Raw genomic sequence first — 12,133 nt, 5'->3', positions numbered from 1 at the left:
TCAGAGATGAAGGGTGGGAGGAGGGATGAATAGAGAACAGAGGATTTTTAGGGGGGTGAAACTATTCTGTCTGATATTATCATGATGGATACATATCATTAAACATTCATCCAAAACCATAGACTATACAACACAAAACATAAATGCTAAGGTAAACTATGGGCTTGGAGTAGTTATGATATATCAGTGTAGGTTCATCAAGATAATAAAAGATATGACTGTGGTGAGTTATGTTGATAATGAAGGAGGCAATGCATGTGTACAAGTGAATGATGAATCTCTGTACCTCTCTCTTAATTTTGCTGTGAACCTAAAACTACTCTAAAAAATAAAATCTTAAAGCACAGTACATACACACACACACACACACACACACACACACACACACACACACTTTCCTAAAACAACAAGAAGTGACTCATAAAGTACAAGGGATTCTCAATAAGTTTAATAGTGGAGTTTTCATCAGAAACTGAGGAAGCCAAAATTGCTTCTCCCTTCATTAGAAACTATGGAAATAAAAAGGTCACAGTCAAGTCTTTGGCTGAAATTCAGAATACAGAATTGGCTTATACCATGACTTTGCTGAATGAAACTGCAAATAGTGATGGGGGTGGGATTAATGTGGCATTTAAATAATAGAATAATCTAAAAGAATAATTTATTTCTGGTTTTATAATTTCATGAATCATTTTCCCAGTATCTTTTTGGACTGAAATTAAGCCTAATCTCTCATATTAGGCTTACTCTTACTAGAACAAGTCAAATCGAAGCAATAGTTTACAAGTGAATAATGATGGATGCCAACTGTTGGAATAGATGTGTATTAGCATTTGATATAGGCTTTATAAAGTAGTACAACTCTGAAGTTTTATACTTTAAACTGTCAGCCTCCAAACTTTGACTAATGATTTGTTAGAATACATTGTTGTATGAGCGGCAAAAGAAAATCAATAGCTTAGATGCTAAAGAAAAAAAAAAAATCCAGAAAAGTTCTTTGTAATCTAGGAAGTCCTGCAACAAAAGAATTTTTCTGAGATCAACAATGAAGAATAGATATAAATTCTAACTAGTCAAGCTAAACCAATTAAAAACCTTACTTGACTTTGGTTAATTAATACCAGCTTCATAAGTGAGGAATATCTTCATTGTGCACATATATAATCAGTCACTCTCATTTATAAGACAATAAACATCAATTTTTTTTATCAATATGAAATCTTTTTTTTCTAAATCTTGATGTGGGTCTCATAGTGGCATCCATCCTCTCAATTTTTACGTGGTTCAGAAGGGCTTCCTATCACATTTCATTTTGTAATCTGATTTCATGATTGTGACCTCCACTTGAGCTTTTGCTGACTTTTAAAATAAATAATTGCCTGTGTCATTTTGAATCATGCCCACTCAAACACTTAAATAAGCATATGTGTGGTCCTTCATTTCCATATTCTTTCTCATTAGTATCATTTTCTGTTTCTTTGAAATGATCAACAGCTGTTTGATACTATTTATTGCTTAATTCCTCCTAGATTGGTACACGAAAACAGTTCAAAATGTATCTGAGTGAATGAATAGCTATACTTTGTATATAAAGCAAATCTAATCAGTTTTAGGTAATTTGGCTATCTCATTCTTGGGTTAGAGTTTCTTGTTTTCCATACACATGTTGGAATTCACTTCCAGTAACCAGTCAATATCCATTTTGAAATTTGAAAGTGAGTGCATCACTTCCTCATCTGTAAAATGAAATAGAAATATTATTTACCGTATAGAGCCATTATGGAGACTAAATAATTTAGTGCATAGAAAATGTCTGTCACATCATTCATTTATTCTGCAGATTCAAATGTGGACCTACTGCTAGACATACATAGGTAAACAAAGCAGCTAGAAAATTCCTACTTTTGTGGAGCTCTTAACCGTAGGGACATACAGTTCTGGGTATCCAGGTAAACTTGCCACTAGGCCAGGTAAAAATCCAAAATAATGTGTAACGTTGACTTGTAAGCACTTAGGAAAAGTAGTAGTGATTGCTTAAATCCAATAAAAAAAAATTCACAGTGCACTCAACCCTTTCCCATTGAAATTTTTGAGGCTAGTAAACTATAAAAATGAAAACTATAAGGGCCTTCTCTTGAGTCTAAATATTCCAGCTTGCAGTTACAGGAATGGTACCATGACTTAAAACACCTTGTGTGGGAAGCCTTAAAGAGTTTAATTGACCACAAGATCAATATGATGAAATGGTATGATATGGAAAAAATAAGAGAGAGAAAGAGAAGCAATTTTTTTTTTAATTCTAAGGCTCATAGAATTCATAGAAACATATATTTCAGAATGAGTATTATGATACTCTCACTCAATGCTGTGCTAAATGTAGTATGAGTCTCCCAACTCTGGAAGAAGTATGAATAAACCAAAATGCTTCTTGAGAAGAACAATCGGGAACAGTGTGTGAATGTGTGAAAAGTAATGCTATGTGGTAAAAGAGGACTTCTTAAAGAGACTCATATCTCTGATGCAGAGAAGATTTGAGGGAATAGTAAGAGCTGAAGGTTTGCATGGAGGAGAGGACTTGGACAGAATTCAGATCACCTGAGTGAAGTTAGAGAGAGTCAGATTTAAGCTGAATATGAATAGGAAGAGCAGAAAGAAAATAATGTCCGTGCACTTGCGAAATATATGGAATCAGTGCTTACAGAAGAGTTTCTGTAGAGCCTGGAAGTGTCCAGGTCTCTCCCAGCTTGGCACTTGTTAACTTTTATCCTCTTCTCAAGATCTAATAGTATTTTGGACAAGTTTACATAGACTTGAAGAATGTAAATTTAGGGCAAATAAAAATAAATGTAGATAATCTTCAAAAGAGTAGGTTTTATTATTACTACTATTAATAAAATACTTTCTCTTGGGAATCTACCAAGCATGAATTCATAACATTGTTAGTGAACCTTGAAATTCATTTTTTGCTCAAAAAGCAATATCTTGAGTGGAGAAAACTGCGGTAGCGACCCTCGGACCTCGCCATGAAGACTCGCTTTAGCACCGTTGACCTCCGCGCGATACTCGCGGAGCTGAATGCCAGACCAGACTTCAAAGCTACACTTTTACTTGAATCTGGCATACGAATTCACACAACAGAATTTGAGTGGCCTAAGAATATGATGCCATCTAGTTTTGCCATGAAGTGTCGAAAACATTTGAAGAGTCGGCGTTTGGTCAGTGCAAAACAACTTGGTGTGGATAGAATTGTAGACTTTCAATTTGGAAGTGATGAAGCTGCTTATCACTTAATCATTGAGCTCTATGATAGGGGAAACATTGTTCTTACAGATTATGAGTACCTAATTTTGAATATCCTGAGATTTCGAACTGATGAGTCAGATGATGTTAAATTTGCTGTTCGTGAACGCTATCCAGTTGATCATGCTAGAGCTGCTGAGCCTTTGCTTACCTTGGAAAGATTGACTGAAATAATAGCCAGTGCACCTAAGGGTGAACTACTGAAGAGAGTTCTTAACCCATTACTTCCCTATGGACCAGCTCTCATAGAACACTGTCTTATAGAAAATGGATTCTCTGGCAATGTCAAAGTGGATGAAAAATTTGAAAGCAAAGATATTGAAAAAATACTTGTTTGTCTGCAGCAAGCAGAAGACTATATGAAAACAACATCCAACTTCAGTGGAAAGGGGTACATCATTCAGAAAAGAGAAATAAAACCAAGCTTGGAAGTAGATAAACCGACTGAAGACATATTCACGTATGAGGAATTTCATCCTTTCTTGTTTTCTCAACATTCACAATGTCCATATATAGAATTTGAATCATTTGACAAGGCTGTGGATGAATTTTATTCCAAGATAGAAGGTCAGAAAATAGATTTAAAAGCTTTACAACAGGAAAAACAAGCATTGAAGAAATTAGATAACGTCCGAAAGGATCATGAAAACCGCTTAGAAGCTCTTCAGCAGGCTCAGGAAATAGACAAACTTAAAGGAGAGCTCATAGAAATGAACCTACAAATAGTTGACAGAGCCATTCAGGTTGTTCGAAGTGCTTTAGCCAACCAGATAGATTGGACAGAAATTGGGTTAATTGTGAAAGAAGCCCAGGCTCAAGGAGACCCAGTTGCAAATGCAATTAAAGAATTAAAACTACAAACAAATCATGTTACAATGCTACTAAGAAATCCATACTTATTATCAGAGGAGGAAGATGACGATGTTGATGGTGACATCAGTGTTGAAAAAAATGAAACTGAACCACCAAAAGGAAAAAAGAAAAAGCAGAAGAATAAACAGCTGCAGAAGCCTCAGAAAAATAGGCCATTACTTGTTGATGTTGATCTCAGCTTGTCAGCATATGCCAATGCCAAAAAATACTATGATCACAAGAGGTATGCTGCTAAGAAAACACAAAAGACCGTTGAAGCTGCTGAAAAGGCATTCAAATCAGCAGAAAAGAAAACAAAGCAAACCTTAAAAGAAGTCCAGACAGTTACCTCTATTCAGAAAGCAAGAAAAGTGTATTGGTTTGAGAAATTTCTGTGGTTCATTAGCTCAGAGAACTATCTAATTATAGGTGGACGAGATCAGCAACAGAATGAAATAATTGTGAAAAGATACTTGACAACAGGGGACATTTATGTACATGCTGATCTTCATGGAGCTACTAGCTGTGTAATTAAGAATCCAACAGGAGAACCAATTCCCCCTCGGACCTTGACTGAAGCAGGCACAATGGCACTTTGCTACAGCGCTGCTTGGGATGCACGAGTGATCACTAGTGCTTGGTGGGTGTACCATCATCAGGTGTCTAAAACAGCACCAACTGGAGAATATTTGACAACGGGAAGCTTCATGATAAGAGGAAAAAAGAATTTCCTTCCTCCCTCATATCTAATGATGGGGTTTAGTTTCCTCTTTAAGGCAGATGAGTCTTGTGTTTGGAGACATCGAGGTGAACGAAAAGTCAGAGTGCAGGATGACGACATGGAAACACTGGCAAGTTGTGCAAGTGAACTCATATCAGAAGACATGGATCAACTAGATGGAGGTGACAGTAGCAGTGAAGAAGATAAAGAGGAATCACACGAAACTCCTGTGGAAGTGGAACTTATGACTCAGGTTGACCAAGAGGATATCACTATTCAGAGTGGTGGGGATGAGCTAAATGATGAACTGATTCAGGAAGAAAGCTCTGAAGATGAAGGAGAATCTGAAGATGTAGCAAAAGATCAGGAACCTGTTGGTGAAATGAAGGATGAAGAGGAAGAGACATTAAATTATCCTGATACTACCATTGACTTGTCCCACCTTCAATCCCAAAGGTCCCTTCAGAAATTGGCTTCAAAAGATGAATCTTCTAATATGAGTGACAGTAAGTTACAGAGTCGGAGACATTTGTCAGCCAAGGAAAGAAGGGAAATGAAGAAGAAAAAGCTTCCAAGTGACTCAGGGGATTTAGAAGTGATAGAGGTAAAGGACAAAGAAAAAGAAAATACTCTACACATTGAAGCTCATCAGAACACAAGCAAAAGTGTCCCAGTTGTGCAGCCAATGAAACGAGGACAGAAGAGTAAAATGAAAAAAATGAAGGAAAAATACAAAGACCAAGATGAAGAAGAGCGTGAACTCATCATGAAATTGCTGGGGTCTGCAGGTTCAAACAAAGAAGAAAAAGGGAAGAAGGGGAAGAAAGGAAAAACAAAGGATGAACCTGTGAAGAAACAGCCCCAGAAACCTAGAGGTGGACCAAGGGCTTCAGACAGCATAAAGAAAGAAACTCCATCCCTTGAGATTGCAACTCATGAGTTACAAGACTTGACCGTAGATGATCCACATGATGATAAGGAAGAGCAAGATCTGGATCCACAGGGTAATGAGGAAAATCTCTTTGACTCTTTGACTGGACAGCCACATCCTGAAGATGTATTACTGTTTGCCATTCCAATATGTGCCCCTTACACCACCATGACAAACTATAAATACAAAGTGAAACTTACTCCTGGAGTTCAGAAAAAGGGAAAAGCTGCAAAAACAGCCTTGAATAATTTCATGCATTCCAAAGAAGCAACAGCAAGAGAAAAAGACTTATTTCGCAGTGTAAAGGACACGGATTTATCAAGAAACATTCCTGGCAAAGTCAAAGTGTCTGCACCCAATCTTCTGAATGTAAAAAGGAAATAGCTGAAATGAAATCCTAAAATATTTGAGAAGAGCCAATTTTATAGCCTTTTGGAAGTTCACAGATGAAAACACCGTGCAACAAGACTTCCACATTTTAAAAAAATGAACTAAACATTGCCTTGCTATATTCGCCAAAAGGACTTTTGGGTTTTTTTCCAGTTTTTTTTAGAGAGGAAACACTATGATAGGATTTCCTAAAATATTTGTGGACAGTTAAATGCTAATTGTATATATCTGTAGTTATCCTACAGGTTCTTGAAATTTGGGAGGTTAATACTAAGTTTTCATTTCGTGTTGTAAAGAAGTCAGACAGTGAAGTGGCTCAGTTGCTTAGACTATTGACTTGTTAGTCTGCCGTATAGAAGATCTAATATATCTATTCTTCACAGGCCAGTCTGCCGTATAGAAGATCTAATATATCTATTCCTCACAGGCCAGTCAAAAGATTTTTTTTGTTTTGTGTTTTTCTGGTGGTATGGTGTCGGGGGGGTTAAATATTTAGGATTAAGTCTTGGAAACCTTCTGCCTTTACTTGTCAAAAAATATATTAGACCAGATTTAAAATACAAAAAAAACCAAAAAAAAAAAAAAAAAAAAAAAAGCAATATCTTAAATCATGATTAATTATCCACATAGGCTCTTTAAATCATAAAATCAATGAAGATTGAGATCAAGAGAGTAAGGGAGGCCCATAAGAAAGCACCCCTTACTTGAAAGCTACGTTGACACTAGAAGTAGCAAATAGGTTTCTTCTTTTTTTGATCAGTTGCCTTAACTGGAAATGACTAACTGTACATCTGTGTTTGGAAGGGTTCAGAAGCAGAGTCTCTGATCGCTGGGAGAAAAAAAATACCATGAGAAGCATTGTTTACCATTGGCAGAGGACCTGTATTTTGCTACACACATCATGTATGTAGCAAGTATTCCTGAAGAAATTAACAGACTCCTTTGCCTTGGTGGGTTATAGTTCATCCTTTCAGGTGGCACTTTATTCTTGGTGCCCCACTTCATATCAAATTCCCCTGCTATCTGACAGCCTGTCTCAACTATAGCAACTGAAGCCCACGATCAGATGCAGAAGCTAGAGACTTCCATGGACCTGCCCCCTAGCTCCCACATTCGCATGAGTTCTTATCCTCATAAATCACTCATAGTGGTCATCCTCTGATTAAACTCTCATGATACCCTTGCTGAACATCAGGCCTGGGATGGGAATCGACATTCAAGGCTCAACAAACTTTACAGTATTCTCTATTGCTAATAGTCCCTGATCATGATCACTTGTTAGACTTTTGGCTAAGATCAAGTGTAATAGTCCCTGATGAGAAAATGCCTAGTGGTTTTATATAACAAATAAACCATTAAGAGAACACAGAGGCCTACCAAGCTCTTGCTTCAGTCAAATGCTGAGTCAAATCTTTATATAGATACTAATGTGTCTAGCAATATGAGATAGCAATGCTGCACTTCATGTGTTCAGATTGCTTGTTTGTTAGATTAAGTGGAAATGAAGTGCTCTGTGCAGCTTTATTTCCAAGGGTTGATTTGGACATTCATTTAAAAGATAATGTATGTGCCCTGTGCCATGTTCAGATAAAATGCTTTTATTTTGGAAAAAGGAAGTGATTGGATCCTTTTGTCTTACTGTTGTTACCCACGAGAAACATTTCTCTTTAATACACAGATACTTTTTAAAAACTTCCCTGAAAGGAAATAAGAATGTTATATAAATGATTTTTCTTCTTCAGATTAAATTCAAAGGTATAATAGATACAGTTATACCATATAATGGTAATTGTTCTTTATAGCTTCTTAATACATAGAGGTATTTGAAGAAGATCTTTTTCTCTCCCCTACCCCCATTCTCCATCTGTATCATTTGCACATACACAGAAGGGGAAATATCCTGTGAATTAACAAATTAAGGCAACTCCATCCATTTTGTAGAATGAAAACACTTTATAAATACAGTATCCTCTCCTCTTCCTAATAGTGGAAAGTTGACAAGGTAAGAAAAATTCTCATTTCTACCTAAGGCAATCGTAAAAAAAAAAAAAAATACCCTCATAAAACACTGCAACATTTCTCCTCACTTATACACAGCTCAATTTCTACAGCTGGTTCAAAGAAGATGCCAAAACCCATATCTGAAAAGAAATAAATAATAGCTTTCTTATTCTGAAAATATATGCATAACTCAAATTCAATTTTGACTGAGGGACAGAAATGGAATTCAGAGCTCACAGTGAGTTTACTTGATGAATGCAGCAGTGTTTTCACTTTTTCAATTGTATGCTCAATTTCCTACTTTAAAAATATCCTAAAATTCATTAAACATTAAGCCCTGCTGGGCAATGACAAGATACGAGCACAGCAGTTCCCATAAGAGTGCCTGAGTCTTTTCCTTGGGGATATTCCTAATTAAAAACTCGTTGTTGCTTATAAGTAGCTTGAGTTGTTCTAGACAGAGAGCACCATGAATTCTCAACCTCTGTAGGGGTGAAGATGAGGTATAATGAAAAAAGGAAAACCTTACAGCAAATAGAGAAAAGTGAAGATGTCTTTTGGGTTAATTAAGTAAAAAGGGAGTTCAGATTTCAAATTTAACATTCTTTCTCTTCTGCTTGGAATTCAGGTTTTTTTCTCTTGATCTCTCCAGTTTGATGGAGCTTAAATTTTGGAATGCTTCAGAATTACCTGGGAAGTTTGCTTTTTATTTTTTATTTATTTTTTTTTTTTAAGATTTTATTTATTTGACAGAGAGAGATCACAAGTAGAGAGAGAGAGAGAGAGAGAGGAGGAAGCAGGCTCCCCACCTAGCAGAGAGCCCGATGCAGGACTCGATCCCAGGACCCTGAGATCATGACCTGAGTTGAAGGCAGAGGCTTAACCCACTGAGCCACCCAGGCAGCCTGGAAATTTGCTTTTTAAAAAGGCAGATTTTTCAGAGCCCCCTCTACTTATTCTTAACTGAATCCAGAATAAGTCCTGGGAATCTAATTTTGTACCAAAGTCTTCAGAAATTATGGCACTTGTGACCATTTGGGTACCACAAATCACAGTGCAAAACATCCATTCAATAATATGAAACTCTAGAGTGAAAAATACAAAACATCTAGTGAAGATTTTGCTCAGTACCATATCAGAAACTCTGACAGCATAATTCTCCTTATTCTCTGTAGCCTTAGTAACCATAAAGGAAGAGGGTTCTCCTATCTTTCTGTGTGTGAGTATCACGAGGTGTCTGAGGGAAATGCAGATTTTCAGGTGTCAGCCATGACATCTTGAGTGCAGGGATGTCTGCTGTTAGCCTGTATTTGCACTGTTATGCTGCGGTGCTGTTCATGGAGGACACTTGACAAACTTCTAATTAAGGAATGCCATCAATACAGTATGGCCACCAAAGACATGATTATGACAACTATAACTTGAAGCACTCACCATTTAATTGATAAATGAATCCGCATTATGGTCTGAACTGCATAGAATTTTGTTAGGATAATTTCTATCTAGTAATAAAAACTTAAAATCACTCTAATTTTATTAATAAAAAATGAAAAACTACTTGGCTTGTGAATTTTAAAAGTCCAGAGTTAGCCCTGTCTTTAGGGATCACATGGTATCAGCAGAACTGTTTCTCCCCATTTCTTGCCTCTGCTGTCTACCTGGTTGCTGACTTCGTCCTCTGATGCCAGCCTTTCTGCCGTGATGGAAAACTCCATTTTCACAACCCCTCGGGTTCATGTCCCACACAAACAACTAGAATCCTGGCTGGTTCCTGCAAAATATTGAGGGTTACTGTGGTTGGACAAACCTAGGTCATGTGGTTGAGGCAATGTGGTATGGTCATTGGTTTCGCCTTGGTATGTACATTGGTGGGGTGAAAACTCTCAAGATCAGACTCACGGGAAGAACGTGAGAAGTGTGTCCATTAATTGGTTGCTATTGCTGGAAGGACAGAGATGGATCTGGGGAGACATCCTCAGTAAACATCTTCTGTGCCATCATGTATGTACAGAAGCAACCAGAAGTCATATGCAGGGGTAGTATCTATAAGTTTGCCAGACAACTGATATTGAGACACCGTAATATTTTGAGCTTTCTTGCTAGTACACACAGGAAAGTACTAGAGTTATTAGTGTTTGGAATTTCTAATTAAGCCAGTCAAACTATTCCCTTGTTGGGATTTGTGGTTTGTACTTGAACTCTTGGTGTTTCCCTGCCTGTGCCATAAAGACCTAGCAGAGTCTCTGTATGCATGTGGGTAAGTAATCCTTCCATGGGAGTTCTCTGCCATAGACAATTTTGGCAATCTGATGGAGCCCATGGACCCCTTCTTGGAAAAAAATGTTTTTAAAAGCATGAAATAAAACACATAGGATTACAGAGAAAACCAATTTTATTATTTTTATTAAAGGTTTCATATATTGTAAACAAATTTGTAATGTGCCTTTTATGACAACATTACATTGCTTAGTAAAAATAAATATGTTCTTTTTTCCCCTTTGGCCATCACAGTTCACAGACCCAATGAATTTCTGGTAGTGTTCATGGACTCTGGTTTCAGAATTCTTATCACATAGATGCCGGGGGCCTCTTGGTAGCGATGATTGCGTAATTCCCCAGTTTAAAGTCCTCCATTTTCTCCCAAATTTTCTCAGAACAAACTCTGCAATCCTTAATAAGACACACAGGTCTTATTATAACCTGAGTGGGCTCAGTCCTTCAAGCTCCCGCATCTTATAATTTAAGCTCACACTGTACTAGAAAACATACAGTTCCATGAATAAGCAGTGTTTTCTCATGTCCAGGCATTTGAACATGTGGGTACTGCCAGGACAAACTCTGCCTCATTCTCTGCCATTTCAGCTGGCAGATTCTTCATCATGCTTTAGGATTTGAACTCACTTCCATCCAAGACTCAGTTAGCCGGCCCTTCCGTGTGTTTCCATTGCCCCTATTCACCCGTGTGGAGCACTGACATTCTAGTCCACGTTAATACACTGGAGAATCTACTGGACAAGTATCAGAAAGATCTCAGGCATAATAGAGCATTTACTTGCTTAGCGACAGTAGCTATGGCAAATTTACAGGCAGGGGTCTCCTTTAAATAGTCAGTGCCCACACTATTAAAACTATCTCAAACATCTTATACTTAAAATTGTCAACTGCATGTGTGAAAATGATTTTAGTGTTTTACTTAATACATAAATCTGTGATCAAAACAGATTCACGGTTGTATCAAACGGGAGCAAGACCTCTGTGCATTTGTGCGTATTTTAAATTGTAGCACGAAGTGGAGAATAATAACGTCATAGTTATTTGTCATTTATAATCTCCCAGCCTCAGTTTCCACACATTTTGTATATTAACCTTATTTCATCCTTACAGCAACTCCTTATAGTAGTTACTATTCTTACTACTGGTTTTTTTTTGCATGCATCCATTTAATTTAATTTAATATTTTATTTTTTTAAATAACATATAATGTATTATTTACCCCAGGGGTACAGGTCTATGAATCATTAGGCTTACACATTTCACAACAATCACCATAGCACATACCCTCCCCAATGTCCATAATCCAGCCACCTTATTCCTATCCCATCACCTCCCAGCAACCCTCAGTTTGTTTTGTGAGATTAAGAGTCTCTTATGGTTTGTCTCCCTCCGGATCCTATCTTGTTTCACTTTTTCCTTCCCTCCCCCGCACAAGCCCCTGCCCTATGTTTTACTAAGCAATGCAATGTACCTCTCAAATTTCTCATATCAGAGAGATCATATGATAATTGTCATTCTCTGATTGACTTATTTTGCCCAGCATAATACCCTCTAGCTCCATCCACATCATTGCAAATGGCAAGATTTCATTTCTTTTGATGGCTGCGTAGTATTCCATTGTGTATATATATATATATATATATATATATATATATATATATATA

General features: G+C 37.1%; 1 protein-coding gene across 1 annotated transcript; it reads left to right on the top strand.

Moving 5' to 3' along the window:
• Positions 1-2,991: 2,991 nt before the first annotated feature.
• Positions 2,992-6,245, top strand: LOC116873559 (nuclear export mediator factor NEMF-like). Its single transcript, XM_032867416.1, has one exon. The coding sequence runs from the start codon at positions 3,024-3,026 to the stop codon at positions 6,186-6,188; it is 3,165 nt and encodes a 1,054-aa protein (XP_032723307.1). The 5' UTR covers positions 2,992-3,023; the 3' UTR covers positions 6,189-6,245.
• The last annotated feature ends 5,888 nt before the right edge of the window (positions 6,246-12,133 follow it).

This window comes from Lontra canadensis, unplaced genomic scaffold (assembly GCF_010015895.1).
Source record: "Lontra canadensis isolate GAN:19392208 unplaced genomic scaffold, GSC_riverotter_1.0 scaffold34, whole genome shotgun sequence".
Classification (NCBI taxonomy): Eukaryota; Metazoa; Chordata; class Mammalia; order Carnivora; family Mustelidae; genus Lontra; species Lontra canadensis.
This window is presented reverse-complemented; position numbering and strand designations above follow the sequence as displayed.

Coding starts and splice junctions, on each gene's coding strand:
- LOC116873559 (XM_032867416.1), top strand. CDS start 3,024: ATGAAGACTCGCTTTAGCACCGTTGACCTCCGCGCGATACTCGCGGAG.